Source organism: Mus caroli, unplaced genomic scaffold (assembly GCF_978045245.1).
Source record: "Mus caroli unplaced genomic scaffold, Mus_caroli_1 scaffold_2, whole genome shotgun sequence".
In the NCBI taxonomy this organism is placed as follows: Eukaryota; Metazoa; Chordata; class Mammalia; order Rodentia; family Muridae; genus Mus; species Mus caroli.
In genome coordinates this window covers 92,848,404-92,870,870 of record NW_028227257.1, presented here as the reverse complement: position 1 = coordinate 92,870,870, position 22,467 = coordinate 92,848,404, and the positions used below count along the sequence as shown (strand labels likewise).

At 36.1% G+C, this 22,467-nt stretch overlaps 2 protein-coding genes across 4 annotated transcripts; both read left to right on the top strand.

Annotated features, from left to right (window-relative positions):
- Positions 1-214: 214 nt before the first annotated feature.
- On the top strand, positions 215-3,115 carry LOC110289920 (olfactory receptor 10AG1-like). Of its 2 annotated transcripts, none has more exons than XM_085830106.1 (2): positions 215-254; positions 2,196-3,115. In XM_085830106.1, the coding sequence occupies exons 1-2, from the start codon at positions 215-217 to the stop codon at positions 3,113-3,115; spliced, it is 960 nt and encodes a 319-aa protein (XP_085686232.1). The 2 variants fall into 2 exon arrangements, with proteins under 2 accessions (XP_085686232.1, XP_021011986.2); XM_021156327.2 differs by having other exon boundaries at positions 2,184-3,115.
- A 10,085-nt stretch (positions 3,116-13,200) lies between these two features.
- On the top strand, positions 13,201-21,079 carry LOC147005877 (olfactory receptor 10AG1-like). 2 transcript variants are annotated; one of them, XM_085830102.1, is made up of 2 exons: positions 13,201-13,225; positions 20,160-21,079. In XM_085830102.1, exon 2 carries the CDS (start codon positions 20,240-20,242, stop codon positions 21,077-21,079), a length of 840 nt encoding a protein of 279 aa, XP_085686228.1. In that variant the 5' UTR covers positions 13,201-13,225; positions 20,160-20,239. The 2 variants fall into 2 exon arrangements, with proteins under 2 accessions (XP_085686228.1, XP_085686226.1); XM_085830100.1 differs by lacking the exon at positions 13,201-13,225 and adding an exon at positions 17,025-17,033 and having other exon boundaries at positions 20,135-21,079.
- Positions 21,080-22,467: the final 1,388 nt, after the last annotated feature.

Here is a 22,467-nt window from a genome sequence, read left to right as displayed (position 1 = left end):
AATGATGTAATGAAAAATCCAGGCAAGTGGATGGAAGGAAAAAAATTCATGCCTCAAGATCTCAATGTCAAGATCCAGGTCAGAAACTTGTGTCTCCCAGCCTCAAAATCTGGATCACAGATGAATTATAATTCGGGATTGTAGTTCATTCCAGTTATAGTCACGTCGACAATCAGGAATAGCTATTACAGTATGCCAAGGCTGGGTGATATCCATGGAATATCTCCTCTTTTCTGAACAGAAAGGAAAGAGGAGTAGATGAGAATGATAAGGGAAAAAGACTAGGAGAAAAGAAAGAGGAGGAAACTGGGAGGAGGATGTAAATTAATTAATTGATTGATTGAATAATCAAAATTTTAAAAAGATATGTATGTACAAAAACTAAGAAAATTAATACTAAGAAAATTGGCAAATAGTTTTGCAGCCAATTGACAACTTTTCTGTTTAGATTTAAATAATTTAAATTACTAGTTGACACAGAATTTTAAATAAAACCATGTGATTTTTAATAAAAGCAACCAATATCACAAGTGCATTTACATGCATTGAGAATGGAAGTATGAAAGAGGGTAAGATCATCAATATGTATTGTATCTGTGTTAGGATTATCTTCTTAATCTCGGTTATTTTACTGCTAGAGTGGTCCAGATATTCACCTAAACAACATAACCACACACAAACATACATCACCCCCCCGACACACACAAACACACACACACAGACATATTGTTTTGAATTTTCCAATGCTTCTTTCAATGTACATTTTTATTAATAATAACAAACTGAAAATAAAAATCAGAATGTGCTAAAGGAGTAGTTTCCTTCAGTTTCATTTTATTTCTCTCATTTAATTTATATATTCTTTTGCTTAACTTCTTGTGTGGAAGAACAACAAATTTCTTGAATTAGAATGTAGCATGGGGAAGGAATGTGTCCCCAGGGTAAAGATAATTTCCTACTTAAGCAGCACCTCTGTTTGACAGGACATTAAATGCTTGAAAGTGTTTTCCTGTTACAGATAAAAGAATTATTTAAGCCTTAAAACCCAAACTTACTTAACACAGTCTTTTATAAATTAATACAGGTAAGAATAAGATTTACCTTAACATAAGCTCAAATGAAATTTGTCTTATACCATATATATCTAGAAATTGTCTTTCATTTTTAAATATACATCAAAAGGGAATTGAACAATTGAAAAGAATCTTGTATGTAATGGTGCACCTTTAAAATATTGTTTTATTTTTTCATTGTCACATGTTTAGATATTTTACTCATTTAAAGCTATTATTTTTCTTTTAGCAAGCCTTTATTTCAGATATTCACATATTTATCTGTTTTATAAGAATAAATTGGAGGTCAGAGTCATTAAAATATACATTTCAATATCGTCAAGAATGAGCATCATTAAAACATATCTGGAACTTACTGTAGTCAAAGGTATAACTATTGGTTAAGAATAAAATCTGGTAAGTTATTATGAAAATATTATACAATTATTAGCATATTTATATGTGCTTTAGTTATTTTTGCCCAAATAAAATCTTTTCTGAATTCATGTAATCATACAAGACTTTCAGCCTTTGTCTCCTCATTTTATAAATTTAATCAAACAGTATAAGCCCTGTGTACATTTACAAGTTAAATGCATTACTTAAGAGTATAGGAAAGGCAAACATTCATTTAAAGAAGATGACAGATAAATGAGTATAAAGTACTAGAACACAAATAAATGCCTGTATTTTAGAAAATCCTAGTGGCTTTCTTAGTTTGAGAATTAATTTTGCTTTCTAAAGATTTTCAACAGTCAGAAACAATAGCAATAAAGGCAAACATTTTAGGTACACATAAGTAGAAATGTGAAATCTGATAAACAGATTAATGATTAAAATATTGATAAGCAGAGAATGCCTATGTGACTTAAAAGAATAAAATTAATTTAACAGGGCCTACAATCAAACTCCACAAAATACACAATATAGGATGATTTTTTATGCTTTCTCAGAACAAATCTTTAAAAAAATTAGGAATATTTAAATATATATATGGCATATAATTTTTCCTCAAGGGCAATGGAAATGTCGAAAGGGTATTAACATTGCTTTATACACGATGAAAGGAATCCAAGGACAAGAAAATTCTTGTCATTTTTCTATGAATCATCCAACAGATGAAATTCACAGAAATCAGGGCAGAGGATAATGTTTCCACTGTGACAGAGTTTCTCCTCCTGGGATTTTCAGATCTTCCTAACTTACAAGGGATTCTGTTTGGAATGTTCTCCATAATTTACTTGATCATATTGGTTGGAAATAGTTTCATAATTGTGATAACTAGAATTGATCCTACACTACAGAAGCCCATGTATTTTTTCCTGGCAAATTTTTCTTCTCTGGAAATCTGTTATGTATCAGTCACTCTCCCTAGGATTCTGTTTAGCATTGCTGCTCAAGAAAGAAACATTTCTGTCCTCAGCTGTGCTACCCAGCTGTGTTTCTTCCTTATGCTGGCAGCCACTGAGTGTTTCCTGCTGACTGTGATGTCTTATGACCGCTATGTGGCCATATGTAACCCTCTGCACTATCCTGTGGTCATGAACCCAACAAAGTGCACTCAGCTGGCAGCAGCCTCCTGGCTTGGAGGCATCCCAGTCCAGATAGGACAAACCTGTCAGATATTTTCTCTACATTTTTGCAATTCTAACCAAATCGACCACTTCTTCTGTGACATACCACCCATTCTCAAGCTTGCCTGCGGAGACACGTCAATGAATGAGCTATTTGCCTATTTAGTGGCTATATTATTTGCTGCAGTCCCTTTTATGTTGATTCTTGCATCTTATGGCAAAATCATTGAAACCATTCTGAAGTTGCCAACAGCCACAGGACGATCAAAAGCCTTTTCAACATGTTCTTCCCACTTGCTTGTGGTGTTTTTGTTTTTTGGATCAGCTACTATTACCTACTTGAGGCCAAAGTCCACCCATTCTCCAGGAACTGACAAACTATTCTCTCTATTTTACACCATTGTGACTCCCATGTTAAATCCTCTGATATACAGTCTTAGAAACAAGGAGGTGATTGCTGCACTGAGAAAACTGTTACGTATCAAGTAGTGCTTGGAGCTCTGGAATAAATGATGAATTGATTCTTAACACAATTCCTGAAGAAAAGCATCTGCTTTTGTTCTACTCATGGGAGTATAATCAGTTTATGCTTCTATAATGCCTCTGCTGCTTTGAATAATAGCCTGAAATATATTCTCTCTTGACACTATCTATACATACAAATATGTCTCAATTCAATAAAATATAATGAAAGCACAGTGTATATTGATATGAATAAAATACAATTTGATCACAGTTTTTATAGAAAAATATTCCTAACATTTGAAACTTGTGACATAAAAACACAGATAGATAACAATTTAAACAAAAAAATCTCAATATTTTTTTGTTATTTTTATTCAGCATTATTCACATTTAACAGTAGTACTTTATTATCAATGGATGTTGAGTGAGTTGCTGAATGAGTTAATGGGATAGTTAATGTTAATATGCTATGTCTCCAAGTTATGTGTGGCAACTCCTGTATATGTCACAACATAAATAAGAAAGAAATATTTCTACCTATTATTAATCTGTATGTCATTTAGCCATAACATTAGCTATGATAAATCTGCTCTGGTATTCCCAACTACTTTTTTTCAGAGCACAAGATTTCTGATCATTCAGTTATTGCATTTAACTTCTATCAGTTGCACCCAACATTCTGACATTTCAAAAGACATGTTTTTCAACAAAGTTTTTCACACTACAGAATATTAAAAACAAGTATATAAAATAATAAAACAAAGTTGTAATGGGCAGATGATAAGATGGTTCAGTGGGTATGAAAGCTTTTGATTCAATCATATAACCTCGGTTTTAAAACCTATCAACTATGTTAAAATATTGACAAGATAATATAAGTTACTACAACTCTAGTATTTTGAGAATCAATATAAAATGGACATTCTCTGTGGCCAGTTTAGTTTCAGATAATTGAATAATATTATCAGAGAGAGAGAGAGAGAGAGAGAGAGAGAGAGAGAGAGAGAGAGAGAGAGAGAGAGAGAGGATGTCTACAGAAGGAAAACTGATATGCTCCTTTTGTTTCTGTTAGAGCACAGGTATACACTTCCATTTAGTCATTAAAGAAAAACACTTTACAGTACATTGTGGTGTTAATTTCTTTCCTCTTTTAATGACTACCATCAAAAAGCTGAAAGACAGAAAAAGGAGGGTTTTGTTGTGGAAAGAGAGTCTATCAGAAACATATACTGCTACTCTAGATACCCTAGTTCAAGTCCCACCACCTATGCATTGTTGCTCATCATTGCCTATAATTAGCTGCATACAATCTTGCTTCTTCTGGCCTCTTTTTGTAGTAACAGTCAAGTGTACATAAATGCACACAAACATACAGACATTAATATATAATAATTTAAGAAAGAACCAGAGTTTTGGCAAGAACACCCAGCAGATAAACACTTTTGTTGTGCAATCTTTGTGACCTGAGTTCTTAGAACACATAGAAATGTAGAAGTAGGGATTCAAGTCCATAAAATTTTTCTCTGACTGTCATAGGAATGATACAATATCATTCAAACATTCTTAAGATGTAAATTTAAAAATGAGTGAAGATGAAAGGTAATGGATAGGATTAGGGGATAAATGAATTTTGCGACTTTGTGAAATGTAAATTAGAGTAGCTATTATATAAAATGTGTAATTTCCTCAAATTCTGAAAATAAGAATATAATATTTTATCAATTGTACCATTAATTATGTAAGTATCAAACCAGTATTCGTGTGAGATACTCAAACAGTGGTGGTCATGTTGGTATAATTCATAACAGAAGGAATATTTCATGAATCTAAGTGTCCTTTAGCAACTAAGTCGATAGAGAAAAGATTAGTTCAGGTGTAGTTAAAAAAATAAATAAAAAGTCTTGTCATAAGTGGCGAAGTGGGAAATGTGAGGGACATTGAATTAGGAGATACAATCTAGTTACAGATTATGAAAGCAGCATGATTACACTGAATAGCATGATCCACAAATCAGAAACTGATAGTGGAATGATGGGTACAGGGGCTGGGAGGGGCAATGCAGTTACAAGCCTGGCAACAAACACTGAAGCAGAGGCCTTTAGATCCCCTCAGGGCAAACTACAGAAATTAAATATGATATAGATTTTCTCAAGTGTTAGAGTTCAAGTTGATATTTTCATATAAATAAAAAAACTCACATGTATTTAGAATGATTTTTTTCTTTTGATGTAAAGAGTAACATTAATGTCATGCCAAGCTTATAAACCATAAGCCCACATAAGGACAGTACACAATCTCACAACCTCAAATGAGAGGACTCACAGTAGACACCAATCAAAACAGTATATGTGAGTCTTTGACTTTTGCTGCTTATCAATATTGCCTTCATGCTTTTAGTATTTCAGGCTGCTTTCTGTTTTATTAATTAAGCATTGTATATAAAATTAAACTTCAGACACTAAATTAGCTTGATGTTAAACAATTTTATAGTGCAATCAGCATATATCATAGTATATAAGCCATTTCAAAATGAAGTATATTTACTTCTCATCATAAGAATGTTCTACAAAAATAAAAATAAAACATCTTTGCAACATGCAATGACTAATATATAACCTTTGACAAATGTCAGTGAAGCAAACATGAACAGTTCTTTTGTTTTTCAGATACCATCTGAACAGTAGAAGTTATAGTTTCCTAAAATGATCAAAAAGGAAAGCACCCCTGACACTGACTGGAAAGAAGCAGCACTTGAAAATGTCTTCCATATCAAACTTATCACTTTCCCATAGCTGACTGTTCTGCTTCTGTGTTCTGTATCCATCATCAGTTTGTAGATTAGATGATTTTTGTATGATGTGCATGTGTACATGTTTGGGTATGTGCCTTGCTTGGATAGTGCTTCTCAGTGGACACTTGAGGCCCTCCACCTTGTTTTCAAGATGAGACATCTTACTGGCCTGGAACTCATCAAATGCTTTCATATGACAGATTACACAAATCGATATAACTACCTGTCTCTGTCTCCCTAACTATTGGCTTTATAGCTGTGTGTCATGGCCCCTGGCTTTCTTACTTGAATTTTATCCATATATATGATATATTTATGCTTGTGCACCAAACCCTTAAAATACTGAGCTATCTCTCAACCCAAATTCTGTATGAATTTTAGATGTTTATAAATAATTTTCTTTTCTCACTTATATTCTGGTCATGCACTCCACGTTCTATCTTTGAGATTTCTTACTGGAATTGGTTTCTTTTACCAACTGAATATTTTTGTGAACAAAATTCCTTTATTTTAATAAGATACTTTTGACTGCATGACAAAATGATAAGTGTCTTGTATACCAGATGATGTAAAACTATTTATTTTTTGTTTGTTTGTTTCTTTGCATATATATATATATATATATATATATGTATATATATATATATTTCTTTGTATATATATGTATATATATATATATATAGGTTTTTCGTGACAGGGGGAACTCACTTTCTAGACCAGACCAGCCTCGAACTCAGAAATACACTTGCCTCTGCCTCCCAAGTACTGGGGATATAAAACTATTAGTGTCAAAGTGGTTTCTTACACTGTTAGCCTGAAATGAATGAATAAATTTTACATTTCCAAATTACTATTTTTTTTTCAGTGCTGGGAGTTGAATTCATGGTTTGCACATAGTAGGCAAGGGTTCTATCTGAGAGCCTTAGCACAGTCCCCCCCTAAGATTCTTTTTTGAATATATATATATATATACACACACATATATATGTGTGGGTGTATGTATATATGTATGTATGTATATGTATATATATGTACATATACATATATAGTTAGTGATGCACTTATATTCCAATCATGGCCCCTGCCTCTTGGTCTGCCCCTCACATTGTTCCTCCTTCCTACCATTTGCCTTCTCATCTGAGAGTGTGTAGGCATACCCTATGTATCATATAACCCTGGCATATAAAACCTTCTGCTGGGCTAGGCACATACTCTCCTCCTGAAGCCAGACAAGAGAGCCCAGTAGGGAACTGGGATCCATTGAAAGGAGCAGCTTTAGGGAAAACCCCTGCTCCAATTGTTAGGGGACCCATAGGAAGGTACCACTGCACATCTTCTACATATTTGTGTGATAGTAGGTGCAGATTGTTTATGCACTTTGCTTGTTGGTTGAGTCTCTGAGAGCCTCTAATGATCCAGGTTAGTTGACTCTGTTGGTCTTCCTTTAGAGTTCTTATACCTTCCAGGGACCTCAATCCTTCTCTCAAATCATCCTGATCTCCCTGACATCTGTCCAATTTTTAGCTGTGAGCCTCTGCATGTGTTTCATTCAGCTACTGGGTTGAACCTCTCAAAGGACAGTAATGCTATGCTCTGGTTAGCAAGTGTCAGGGATTGTGGCTTGCCCTTGGAAAGAGTCTCAAGTTTAGGCAATAACTGGATGGCCATTCCCTCAGACAATGATCCATTTTTGTAACTGCATTTCTTATAAACAGGATAAATTTTGCATTGAAAATTTATGGGTGGGTTAGTGTTCTTATCTCTCCACTGGGGGAACTGCATAGTCACAGGAGTTGGCCACTTCAGGTTCTATATCCTCACTGCTCAGCATCTCAGAATCACCCTCATAGATATGTAGGAGGTCTATGCCAGGTTTCTACCACATTCTAGAGATGCATCCTAAACCCCTCCACCCCCAGGAAGAGTCTATTCCTGTTCAGTCTCCTTGCCATCTGGCTGTCTCTTCCGTCTTTCCTCACACCTGATTCTGAACGCCCCCCTCTATATTCCCATTCATATCCCTCTCCCACACAGTACCCTCACTCCATCTGCCCCTTATGACTGTTTTAATTACCTCTTTCCAGTGAGATTCAAGCATCTTACCTTGGGTATTCCTTTTCAGTTAACCTCTTTGGGTCTGTGGAGTGTACCAGGGTATCCAGTATGTTTTGACTAATATCCACTTATAAGTGTGCACATACCCAGCATGGCATTTGAAGCGTTTTCTTTGATTGACAGTTTATTCCCTAGTCCCAGGGAGCTCTGAGGTTACTGGTTAGTTCATACTGTTGTTCCTCCTAGGGGGCTGCAAACCCCTTCAGCTCCTTGGATACTTTCTTTAGCTCTTTAACTGAAGACCCTGTCCTCTGTCTAATGGAGGACTGTGGGCATCCACTTCTGTATTCGTCAGGCACTGGCAAAGCCTATCAGGAAACAACTGTATCAGGCTCCTGTCAGCATGTACTTGTTGGCATCTGCAATAATGTCTGATTTTGTGGTTGTTTACAGTATGGATCCCTAGGTGGGGCAGTTTCTGTATGGTCATTCCTTTAGTCTCTGCTCTGAACTTTGTATCTGTAACTCCTTCCCTGGGTATTTTGTTCCCCCTTGTAAGACGGATTGAAGTATCCACTTTGGTCTTCCTTCTTCTTGAGTTTCATGTGTTTTGCAAATTGTATGTTGGGTATTCTGAGCTTCTGGGCTAATATTCACTTATCAGTGAGTGCATAGCATGTGTGTTCTTTTGTGATTGGGTTACCTCACTTAGGATGCTATCCTCCAGATCCACAAATGTGTCTAAGAATTTCATTAATTCATTTGGTTTAACAGCTGAGTAGTACTCCATTATGAAAATGTACCACATTTTCTGCATTGATTCCTTTGTTGAGGGACATCTGGGTTCTTTCCAGCTTCTTGCTATTATAAATAAGTCTGCTATGAACATATTGGAGCATGTGTCCTTATTATAAGTTGGAGCATCTTCTGGGTATATACCCAGAAGTGGTATTGGTAGATCTTCCAGTAGAATTGTGTTCAATTTTCTGAGGAATGGTCAAACTTATTTCCAGAGTGGTTGTGCCAGCTTGCAATCCCACCAGCAGTGGAGGAGTGTTCCTCTTTCTCCACATCCTTGCCAGCATCTTCTGTCACCTGAGTTTTTTATTTTAGCCATTCTGACATGTATGAGGTAGAATCTCATGGTTGTTTTGATTTGCATTTACCCAATGACTAAGGATATTCAACATCTTTTAGGTGCTTCTCAGGCATTCAGTATTCCTCAGTTGACAATTCTTTGGTTAGCTCTGTACCCAAGTTTTAATAGGGTTATTTGTCTATCTGAAGTCCAATTTCTTGATTTCATATATATATGATATTAGCCCCCTGTCAGATTTAGGATTGGTAAAGATCTTTTTCCAATCTGTTGATTGCTTTTTTGTCTTATTGACAGTGTCCTTTTCTTTACAGATGCTTTACAATTTTATGAGGTCCCATTTGTTGATTCTTGATCTTCCAGCACAAGTCATTGGTTTTCTGTTCATGAATTTTTCCCTGTGACCATATCTTTGTAGCTTTTCCCCACCTTTTCCTCTATAAGTTTCAGTGTATCTGATTTTATGGGGAGTTTCTTGATCCACTTGGACTTGAACTTTGTACAAAGTTTATAAGGCTTTGGGGTTCTCTGGTGGAATTTTGGGGTCACTTATGTGTTCTATCATATCATCTGTGAATTGTGATATTTTAACTTCTTCCTTTCCAATTTCCATTTCTTTGATCTCATTTTGTTGTGTAATTATTCTGGGTAGGACTTTAAGCAGTATATTGAATAGGTAGGGAGAGAGTGGGCAGCCTTATGTAGCTCCTGACATTAATGGGATTGCTTCAAGTTTCTCTCTATTTTGTTTGATGTTGGCTATAGGTTTGCAGTATTTTGCTATCATTATGTTTAGGTATTGACCTTGAATTACTGATCTTTCCAAGACTTTTTTTTTTCATGAAGGGGTGTTGGATTATGTTGAATGCTTTCTCAGCATCTAATGAGATGACCATGTGTTTTTTCTCTTTGAGATTGTTTATATAGTGGATTATGTTGATGGATTTCTGTATATTGAACCATCCCTGCATACCTGGGATAAAGTCAATATGATCATGTTGGATGATTATCTTTTTAAAATTTATTTATTATCTGTAAGTACAATGTAGCTGTCTTCAGACAGAAGAGGGTGCCAGATCCCTTTATGGATGGTTGTGAGCCACCAAGTTGTTACTGGGATTTGAACTCAGTACCTTCGGAAGAGCAGGTGGAGCCCTGGATGATCATGTTGATGTATTCTTGGATTCAGTTTTCAAGAATTTTATTGCGTGATTTTACACCAATATTCATAAGGGAAATTGGTCTGAAATTCTCTTTCTTTGTTTGTCTTTCTGTGGTTTAGGTGTCAAAATAATTGTTGCTTCATAGAACTAATTGGGTAGAGTACCTTCTTTTTGTATTTTGTGGAATAGTTTGAGGAGAATTGGAATTATGTCCCTTTTGAAGGTCTGATAGAACTCTGAATTAAACCCATCAGCTCCTGACCTTTATTTGGGTGGGAGACTGTGAATGAGTGTTTCTATTTCTTTAGGGAATACCAAACTGTTTAGATTACTAATCTAATCCTGATTTAACTTTGGTAACTGGTATCTGGCTGGAAAATTGTCCATTTCATTCAGGTTTTTCAGTTGTGTTGAGTGTAGTCTTTTTAGTATGATCTGGTGATTTTGGGGATTTCTCCAGATTCTGTTGTTATGTCTCCATTTTCATTTCTGATTTTGTTAATTAGGATACTGCCCCTGTACTCTTTAATTACTATGGCTAAGGGTTTATCTATCTTGTTGATTTTCTCAAAGAACCAGCTCTTGGTTTGGGTGATTATTTGCCCAGTTCTTTTTCTTTATATTTGGTTGATTTCAGCTCTGAGTTTGATTATTTTCTCTCTTCTTGTTTGTCTGGAAACAACTACAGTGTACTTGAAAGGAAATAAAACTTGAGACCTGTGATGCATGTAATGTATGTCAAATAGCCCAAAGAGTTGTTTGTGAGCTTTAAAACCTGGGGCTGAGAACATAGCAGAACAGGCCAGGACATGACTGGGCAGGCCCGTCATTACATGTCCTGACTGGCCTGGTGCCTACCTATCTCCAGCCCTTCTGACAGTCAGTTGATGTTTAAATGGACCAATCATGTGAAACCGCCCCAATTCCTCCCCCAGCCCCACCCCTTTTCTATAAAAGTCCCTAGCTTCCAAGCCTTGGGGTTGAAACCACTGTCTCCTGTGTGAGATATGTTTCGAACCGGAGCTCTGCCATTATGGCTCCACCACGTGGTCAACACCTCTGTCTCCTGTGGGAGATATGTGTCGGGCTGGAGCTCCGTCATAAAACTACCTCATGCTTTTACATCAAGATGGTCATCTGTTTGTGATTCTTGGGTGCTTGCCAAACGGAAATTGAGTGGGGGTTTCCCCACTAGGTTCTTTCATACTCACATAAATAAAATAAATCTTCAAAAAATATTAGAAATGTACATAAATAATTCCCTGAAAGAAATACAGGAGGAATACAGGTAAACCAGTGGAAGCCCTTAAAAATGAAACAAAAATTTTCTTAAAGAAATAAGGAAAATACCACCAAACAGGTGAAGGAATTGAACAAAACTATCCAGGATCCAACAATGGAAATAGAAACAATGAAGAAATCGCAAAGGGAGAAAAGCCTGGTGATAGAACACCTAGAAAAGAGATCAGGAGCCTTAGATGCAAACACCACCTGACAGAGAATCTCAGGTACAGAAGATCCCATAGAAAACATTGAAACAACAGTCAAAGAGAATGCTAAATTCAAAAACCTCCTAACCACAAAATATCCAAGAAATCCAGGACACAATGAAAAGACCAAATCTAAGAATAATAAGTATGGAAGACAGCTAAGATCCCAACTCAAAGGGCCAGGAAACATCTTCAAAGAAATTATAGAAGAAAACTTCCCGAACCTAAATAAAGTGATGTCCATAAATATAGAAGAAGCCCACAGAATTTCTAACAGATTGGAGCAAAAAGAAATTCCTCCTGTTACATAATAACCAAAATAATAAATGCACAGAAAAAAGAAAAAATATTAAAAACAGCACGACAAGATAGTCAAGAGACATTTAAAAGGAGACCTATCAGAATTTCACCAGACTTCTCAGCAGAGACTCTAAAAGCCAGATGATCTTGGGAAGATGTCATAAAGACCCTGAGAGAACAAAATGCCATCTCAGGATACTATACCCAACAAAACTCTCAATTAAAATGCATGGATAAACAAAGATATTTCATGACAAAACAAAATTTAATCAATATCTTTCCACAAATCAACACCTACAAAGGATAATAGATGGAGAATTATAACACAATGAAAGAAACTACTCATAAGAAATAGCAAGAATTTACATTCTTACAAGAAATCCAAAAGAAGAGAGCCACACAAACATAATTCCACCTCTAACAACAAAAATAACAGGAAGCAACAATCACTGATACCTCTTAACATCAATGGACTCCATTGCCTAAAAAAAGACATAGACCAAAAGACTGTATGCGTAAACAGGGCCAAGCATTTTGCTACATTCAGCAAACAACCTCAGTGACAAGGACAGATACTGCCTCAGAGTGAAAGGCAAGAATTGTTTTTTCCAAGCAAATGGTCCCTAGAAACAAACTGGAGTAGCCTTTCTAATATCCAACAAAATTGGCTTTCAAGCAAAAGTTATCAAAAAAAAAAAAAAAAGAGGAAGGACATTTATTTCATGCTCATCAAAGAAAAAAAATTGACTAAGATGAACTCTCAATTCAGAATATGTACGTCCCTATTGCAAGGGCACACACAATTGCAAAGAAATGATGGTAAAACTTAAAGCACACACTGAACCTCACACAATAATGGTGGAAGATTTCAAGGCCCCAGTCTCACCAATGGACAGATCATGGAAACAGAAACTAAACAGAAACACAGTGAAATTAGCATAAGTTATGAACCAAATAGATCTAACAGATATCCGTAGAAAATTTCACCCTAAAACAAAAGAATATACCTTCTTCTCAGCACCTAATGCTACTTTCTCCAAAATTGACCATCTTACTGGGCATACAACAAGCCTCAACTGATATAAGAAAATTGAAATAATTCCATGTATCTTATTGGATCCCCATGGACTAAGGCTGGTTTCTAATCACCAGAAAACAACAACAAGAAAACATACACAGGGAATCTGAACAACTCTCTACTCATTGATAACTTAGACAGGGAAGAAATAAAGAGAGAAAGTAAAGACTTTTTAGACTTTGAAGAAAATGAAGGCCCAGAATACTCAAACGTATGGGACACAATAAAAGCATTGCTAAGAGGAAAACACATAGTTCTGACTGCTTCCATAAAGAAACTAGAATAGCTGTCTCTGTGAGGCTATACCAGTGCCTGGCAAATACAGAAATGGATGCTCACAGTCATCTATAAGATGGAACACAGGGCCTCCAATGGAGAAGCTAGAGAAAGTACCCAAGGAGCTGAAGGGATCTGCAACCCTACAGGTGGAACAACAATATGAACTAACCAGTACTCTCAGAGCTTGTGTCTCTAGCTGCATAGGTAGCAGAGAATGGCCTAGTAGGCCATCATTGGGAAGAGAGGCCCTTGGTCTTGCAAACTTTATATGCCCCAGTACAGGGGAATTCCAGGGCCAAGAAGCAGGAGTGAGAGGATAGGGGAGCAAGGTGGGGGGAGGGTATAGGGAACTTTTGGGATAGCATTTGAAATGAAAATAAAGAAAATATCTAATAAAAAAAAAGGGAAAAAAGAGAGAGAAAGTAAATCCGTTAGCAATATTTCCTGTTTCTGGGTTCCTGCTTAAATCGCCACCTTAACTTTCATCTCATATGGACAGTTAGAAGAAATGCCAGAGAAATAAAACATTTAAACTCACAAGATTGTTTGAATCATGGTTCTTATCATGTTAACAGTGACTAAGACAGCTCAGTTAGTCAACAGTTTCTCCAGGGCAGGATCAAGGATTAAAAGAAAACTGACAATTTGGCAACACTGTAGCATGCTCCCAGCAAGTTCTGAGGCTGAGGCAGGTTTATTTTTTTCCAGGTTTGTTGTTTGTTTCATGTAGTGTTGTCAATATTGTTAAGTAATATTGAAAATACGACAAAAAAATCATGTTAAAAAATAATGTTTCTTTGCTACATGCATAAGGACTTAAAAATCTCATTTGGATGTTTATATTTTCTTTAGTTATGGTTGTATTTAATGTAGTGCATGTTTGTTTATAGGTGAAGTTTTTTGTATGATACATGATAATATTAAAGAAAATAAATGTTGTTAAAATGTAAGTATAGAACCCCATCTCCTGGAGTTCAAAGTCCAACACCCAACTCTGTCTGATCTTCTGTAGACCATACCAGCATCAGAAACCACATGTAAGATACCCAAGAATGCCCTATGCCTCTTAAATTCCCTTAAAGCACATTCAGTGTCTTTCAACTGGACCCCATTCCTTGAGCTCCATATTCTGGCTCATTACCCTGGCTGAATTACCAGATGCCAGAAAGACATTGGTCAGGCTGGAGAGATGGCTCAACAGATCAGAGCACTGACTGCTCTTCTGGAGGTCTTGAGTTCAAATCCAAGCAACCACATGATGGCCCACAACAATCTGTAATTAAATCTGATACCCTCTTTTGGTATGCCTGAGGACAGCTACAGTGCACTTACATATAATAATAAATAAATCTTTTTAAAAAGAAGACATTGGTCTATGCCTATCTGCTCCCTATAAAGCAAATCCAATAAGTGTAAACCATACCACATTCAGGCTCAATATTCTAGCCCTCATCTTGTCTTGTTTTCCTGAAGTCCATGATGCCACTAGGTATCCCAGGCTGTCCCAGTTCTAGGAACCTCAGAGGCAATGTTGCCACAAAACAATCTGATGTGTTATACAATCCACAAAAAACCATAGGGGAGACACCCTACTGGACCCAAAGGCTTGATGATTATTTGAAACAGAGGCAACTCAGTCCAGAAGTCAGGAGAGGAAATACAAAATCAGGGAAAGACCATTCAAAAGTTTTTAAAATTAAGTTAAACATAGCAATAAAAACTGAAATATACATTAACCCCAAAACTCAGATGACCCCAAAACGCAGATGACTAAGATCAAAGAGGCTTCATCTGTGTGATGCAGTGATGACTGAAAATACAAAAATCTATCAATATAATTTAAAATATAAAAAAAAAATGGGAGAAAAATAAATCACACAAACATGTCATTAAATGCTGAAAAACCCTTTGGCAAAATTCACTACCACTTCATAATAAAATTCTTGGAGATATTGGTGCAGCAGCATTCTAAATGGGAAAAAAAAAAACTTCAAAAACCCCATATCTGATAGAGGGCTGGATGTAGAAAAAATGGCTGGAGGACACTGCTTGCTGCTTGTTAGCTGCTAGGCAAGGAAGGATTTCTATTAATCTTATGATACTAGATGAAGAGGAGGCATCTTTCCTTAAACAGAGAATCTTGGTATACTGCCAAACAAGCTGCAAACCTGAGGAAGTGGCCTTCCTGATAATTTTCTCATGAGAAAGTTACTTTGTTTATAGTATAATTAAGCAACACATCCATTAGTTGGACTGCAGACATATTTCTCAGTGTACAAGGAGGTTAGTGTCACTTTGAAACAAGATAAGCTATTGCTAGGGAAACAACACTTGGAATAAACTGGAAACTATGGGAAATCTTTATTCTGCTTTGCCTTAAAAAGAAGCTGGAGCTGGGCAGTGGTGGCACACGCCTTTAATCCCAGCACTTGGGAGGCAGAGGCAGAGGCAGGCAGATTTCTGAGTTTGAGGCCAGCCTGGTCTACAAAGTGAGTTCTAGGACAGCCAGGGCTTTACAGCGAAACCCTGTCTTGAAAAACAAACAAAAACCAAACAAACAAAAAAACCCAAACAAAACAAAACAAAACAAAACAAAAAACCAACCAAACAAACAAAAAAGAAGCTGGAAACTTTGAGTAAGATGTGCATTGGCTGAATTGGCTGTGTACACCATGTCCTGGTTAGTTTAAGGCTCTTTTAGGACCCCATTAATATACTTGTCATTGACAGACTGTTATCTAAAATATATAAAGATTGCAAAAAACTAGATATCTTAAAACTCCAAATAACCCAATGCATAAATGTGGTGAAGATCTAAACTGAGAATTTTTAACAAAGCTATATCAAATGTCTGAGAATATCTTCAAGAAATGTTCAACATTCTTAGTAATCAGAGAAATGCAAATCAAAATGACTCTGAGATTCCATCTTTCTTTTCTTCATTAATTAATTTCTTTATGCACTGTGTATTTTACATTCTGGTCTCTTTACCCCCTCATCCCATTCATATTCTTGCAAGTACCTCCCCCAGTTACCCACCTATTCTCCACAGATAATGGGAACACCCTTTGGGTACCAGCCTGCCCTGGGACATCAAGTTGCAGCAGGACTAAGTGCATCCTCTCTTTCTGAGACCTAGCTGGTCAGTCCAGGTAGGGAGTGGCATCCAATGCCAGACAAAAGAGACAAATACAGGCTTCACAATAATTGATAGGAAATTTATAGGGGAACCAAGCTGCACATCTGTGACAAATATTTAAGAGGCCTAGATACAGCCAATACATGGTCTTTTTCAGTCACTGTGGGCCTGCATGGGCCCAAGTTTGTTGACTCTGTAGGTCTTCTTGTGGTGTCCTTGACTTCTGACTCTGGGTTGCTGTCTCTGGCTTGCTCAATCCTTCCTTACCCTTCCTCAAGACCAACAAGATCCCCCTGTAGGTCTCTGTGTCTGTTCCCGTTGTTGCTGGATAAAGACTCTTTAGAGACAGTTTTATTAGGTTCCTTTCTGTAAGCATAGCAGAGTATCACTAATAATAAAAGGGGTTGGCTCATTCTGATAGTCCCAGCTCCTGGCCTTCAAGTCCAGGCAAGAGGAGAAAGGTACTGAATGCAGGGTGTCTCTCCAGGCCTGACTGGATAGAGAGTCTTGATGACCCAAAAGAAACACATCGAGCCAAGAGTTTTGTCCAAGCAGGAGCTCAACGTTATGGTTATCAGCCTCTTGCCTATATAATTTTCGAACATAGGGAGGGGGATTTTTGGTGGGATAAGATGACATAGGAGAGGGAAAAGGTCACAGAGGGCTGACAACTGACTGACAAGGTCAGGGACAAAGTTCTTACTCAGCAAAGGAGGGTTAGAAGCCGGGCCAAACAGGTCTTGCTGAATCACCCCAATAGGGAAGTGACTGAGACAGGTCTGAAAACTCAAGCCAGACTTGGGTTTGTCCTCAAGGCCCAAAACAGGGTAAAAATGGGCCCCAACACCATAGGATGGCTCTCAGCTAGAGTCAGTCATTGGTTGTCCATTTCCTCACTCCCTGCTCCTTTATCCCTGCATCTTGTAGGCTGGACAAATTTTGTATCAAAGGTTTATGGGAAGGTTGATTTCACCCTCCCTCCACTGGAAGTCCTACCTGGTTACAGAAGGGGCCATTTCATTCTCCATATTCCCAGCCAGTAAGACTCGGTTATGGTACTCTCCACAGGCTCCCAGGAGAACCCCAACCCCTATCTATTATCCAGCTACTCCCAGAAACATACTGTCACAATGGCTAAGATCAAAAACTTAAAGAAGAGTTAATGCTGGTGAGAATGTGTAACAAAGTAAATGTTCCTCCATTGATGATAGCAGGGCAAACTCATATAACCATTTTGTAATTCTATTTAGTGGTTTCTTAAATAAATTAGGAATAGACCCACCTCATGACTTAGCTATACTTTGAAGCATATACCCAAAGATGTTCACACATACAAGTCACTTGCTTATCTATGCTCACAACAGCTTTATTTGTAATAGCCAGAAAGTGGAAGCAACCTAAATGTTCCTCCACCAAAAAAATGGGTAAAAAAATGTGCTACTTTTACACAGTGGAGTGTTACTCAGCTATAAAAATAAATGATGTCATGAAAAATCCAGGCAAGTGGATGGAAGGAGAAAAAAAAAAATCATGCCTCAAGATCTCAATGCCAAGATGCAGGTCAGAAACTTGTGTCTCCCAGCCTCAAGATCTGGATCACAGGTGAATTATAATTCTGGACTGTAGTTCATTACAGTTTTAGTCAAGTCGACAACCAGGAATAGCTATTACAGTATGCCAAGGCTGGATGATATACATGGAATGTCTCCTCTTTTCTGAAGAGAAAGGGAAGAGGAGTAGATGAGAATGATGAGGGAAAAAGACTAGGAGAAAAGAAAGAGGTGGAAACTTTGAGGAGGATGTAAATTAATTAATTGATTGATTGATTAACAAAAATTTAAAAAGATATGTACGTGCAAAAAACTAAGAAAATTAATACTAAGAAAATTGGCAAGTAGTTTTACAGCCAATTGACAACTTTCCTGTTTAGATATAAAATAATTTAAATTATTAGATGACACAGAATTTTAAATAAAACCATGTGATTTTTAATAAAAGCAACCAATATCACAAGTGCATTTAAATGCATTGAGAATGGAAGTATGAAAGAGGGTAAGATCATCAATATGTATTGTATCTGTGTTAGGATTATCTTCTTAATCTCGGTTCATTTTACTGCTAGAGTGGTCCAGATATTCACCTAAACAACATAACCACACATAAACATACATCACGCCCCCCACACACAAACACACACACACAGACATATTGTTTTGAATTTTCCGATGCTTCTTTCAATGTACATTTTTATTAATAATAACAAAATAAAAATAAAAATCAGCATGTGCTAAAGGAGTAGTTTCCTTCAGTTTCATTTTATTTTTCTCATTTATTTTATATATTCCTTTTCTTAACTTCTTGAGTGGAAGAACAACAAATTTCTTGAATTAGCATGTAGCATGGGGAAGGGATGTGTCCCCAGGGTAAAGATAATTTCCTACTTAAGCAGCACCTCTGTTTGACAGGACATTAAATGTTTGAAAGTGTTTTCCTGTTACAGATAAAAGAATTATTTAAGCCTTAAAACCCAAACTTACTTAACACTGTCTTTTATAAATTAATACAGGTAAGCCCTAGATTTACCTTAACATATTCTCAAACTAAATTTGCCTTATATCATATATATCTAGAACTTGTCTTTTCTTTTTAAATATCCATTGAAAGGGAATTGAACAATTGAAAAGAATCTTGTATGTAATGGTGTACCTTTCAAATATTGTTTTATTTTTTTCATTGTCACATATTTAGATATTTTACTCATTTAAATGTTTTATTTTTCTTTTAGCAAGTCTTTATCTCAGATATTTTATAAAATAAGTTGGAGGTCAGAATCATTAAAATATCCATTTCAATATCGTCAAGAATGAGCATCATTAAAACATATCTGGAACTTACTGTAGTCAAAGGTATAACTATTGGTTAAGAATTAAATCTGGTAAGTTATTATGAAAATATTATACAATTATTAGCATATTTATATGTGCTTTAGTTATTTTTGCCCAAATAAAATCTTTTCTGAATTCATGTAATCATACAAGACTTTCAGCCTATGTCTCCTCATTTTATAAATTTAATCAAACAGTATAAGCCCTATGTACATTTCAATATTAAATGCATTACTTAAAATAAGAGTATAGGATAGGCAAACATTCATTTAAAGGAGATGACAGATAAATGAGCATAAAATACTGGAATACAAGTAAATGCCTGTATTTTAGAAAATCCTAGTGGCTTTCTTAGTTTGAGAATTAATTTAGTTTTCCAAAATTTTTCAGCTGTCAGAAACAATAGCAATAAAGGCAAACATTTTTGGTGCACATAAGTAGAAATGTGCAATCTGAAAAACAGATAGATTATTAAAATATTGATAAGCAGAGGATGCCTATGTGACTTAAAAGAATAAAATTAATTTACCAGGGGCTACTATCAAACTCCAGAAAATACACAACATTTAGTGTATTGGAAAATATTATAGGATGATTTTTTTATGCTTTTTCAGAAAAATTCTTTAAAAAAAATTGGGGATATATATAAGGCATATAATTTTTCCTCAAGGGCAATGTAAATGTCGACAGGGTATAAAGATTGCTTTATACACAATGAAATGAATCCTAGGAAAATTCTTGTCATTTTTCTATGAATTGTCCAACAGATGAAATTCACCGAAATCAGGGCAGAGGATAATGCTTCCACTGTGACAGAATTTCTCCTCCTGGGATTTTCAGACCTTCCTAATTTACAAGGGATTCTGTTTGGGATGTTCTCTATAATTTACTTGATCATATTGGTTGGAAATAGTTTCATAATTGTGCTAACTAGAATTGATCCTGCACTACAGAAGCCCATGTATTTTTTCCTGGCAAATTTTTCTTCTCTGGAAATCTGTTATGTATCAGTCACTCTTCCTAGGATTCTGTTTAGCATTGCTACTCAAGAAAGAAACATTTCTGTCCTCAGCTATGCTACCCAGCTGTGTTTCTTCCTTATGTTGGGAGCCACTGAGTGTTTCCTGCTGACTGTGATGTCTTATGACCGCTATGTGGCCATATGTAACCCTCTGCACTATCCTCTGGTCATGAACCCAACAAAGTGCACTCATCTGGCAGCAGCCTCCTGGCTTGGAGGCATTCCAGTCCAGATAGGACAAACCTGTCAGATATTTTCTCTACATTTTTGCAATTCTAACCAAATCAACCACTTCTTCTGTGACATACCACCCATTCTCAAGCTGGCCTGTGGAGACACGACAATTAATGAGCTATCTGTCTATTTAGTGGCTATATTATTTGCTGCAGTCCCTTTTATGTTGATTCTTGCATCTTACAGCAAAATCATTGCCACCATTCTGAAGTTGCCAACAGCCACAGGAAGGGCAAAAGCCTTCTCAACATGTTCTTCCCACCTGCTGGTGGTGTTTTTGTTTTTTGGATTAGGTACTGTTACCTACTTAATGCCAAAGTCCACCCATAATCCAGGAACTGACATACTGTTCTCTCTGTTTTACACCATTGTGACTCCCATGTTAAATCCTCTGATATACAGTCTTCGAAACAAGGAGGTGATTGCTGCACTGAGAAAGCTGTTACGTATCAAGTAGTGATTAGAGCTCTGGAACAAATGATGAATTGATTCTTAACATAGTTACTGAAAAAAAGCATTGGCTTTTGTTTTTCTCATGGGAGTATAATCAGTTTATGCTTCTATAATGCCTCTGCTGCTTTGAGTAATAGCCTGAAATATATTCTCAATGAAACAATCTATTCATACTAATATGTCTGAATTCAATAAAATGTAATGAAAGAACAGTGTATTTTGATATAAGTAAAATACAATTTGATCACCGTTTTTATAGGAAAATATTCCTAATTTTTGAAACTTGTGACATAAATGCACAGATAGATATCTTGACAATTTAAACAATAAATATCCAAATATTTTTGTTATTTTTCATTCAGCATTATTCACATTTAACAGTAGTACTTTAATATCAATGGATGTTGAGTGAGTTGCTAAATGAGTTAATGGGATAGTTAATGTTAATATACTATGTCTCCAAGTTATGAATGGCAACTCCTGTATTTGTCACAACATAAATATGAAAGAAATACTTTTACCTATTATTAATCTGTATATCATTTAGCCATAATATTAACTATGATAAATCTGCTTTGGTATTCCCAACTGCTTTTTTTCAGTGCACAAGATTTCTGATTATTCTGTTATTGCATTTAACTTCTATCAGTTGCACCCAACATTCTGGCATTTCAGACATGTTTTTGAAAAGTTCACACTACAGAATATTATAAACAAGTATATAAAATAATAAAACAAATTTGTAATGGGCAGATGATAAGATGGTTCAGTGGGTAAGAAAGCTTTTGATTCAATCACATAACCTCGGTTTTAAAACACATCACCTATGTTAAAATATGGACAAGACAATACAAGTTACTATAACTCCAGTGTTGTGAGAATCCATATAAGATGGAGCTTCTCTGTGGCCAGTTTAGTTTCAGATAATTGAATAATATTATCACACACACACACACACACAGAGAGAGAGAGAGAGAGAGAGAGAGAGAGAGAGAGAGAGGATGCCTACAGAAGGAAAACTGATATCCTCCTTTTGTTTCTGTTAGAGCACGGTATGCACTTCCATTTAGTCATTAAAGAAAAATATGTTACAGCGCATTGTGGTGTAAATTTCTTTCCTCTTTTAATGACTATGATCAAAAAGCTGAAAGACAGAATAAGGATGGTTTTGTTTATCAGAAACATGTACTGCTCCTCTAGATACCTGAGTTCATGTCACACCACCTATGCAAGATTGCTCACCATTGCCTATAATTAGCTGGAGACAGTCTTGCTTCTTCTAGCCTCTTTTTGTAGTAACAGTCAAGTGTACATAAATGCACACAAACATACAGACATGAATATATAATAATTTAAGAAAGAACCAGAGTTTTTGGCAAGAAGACTCAGCAG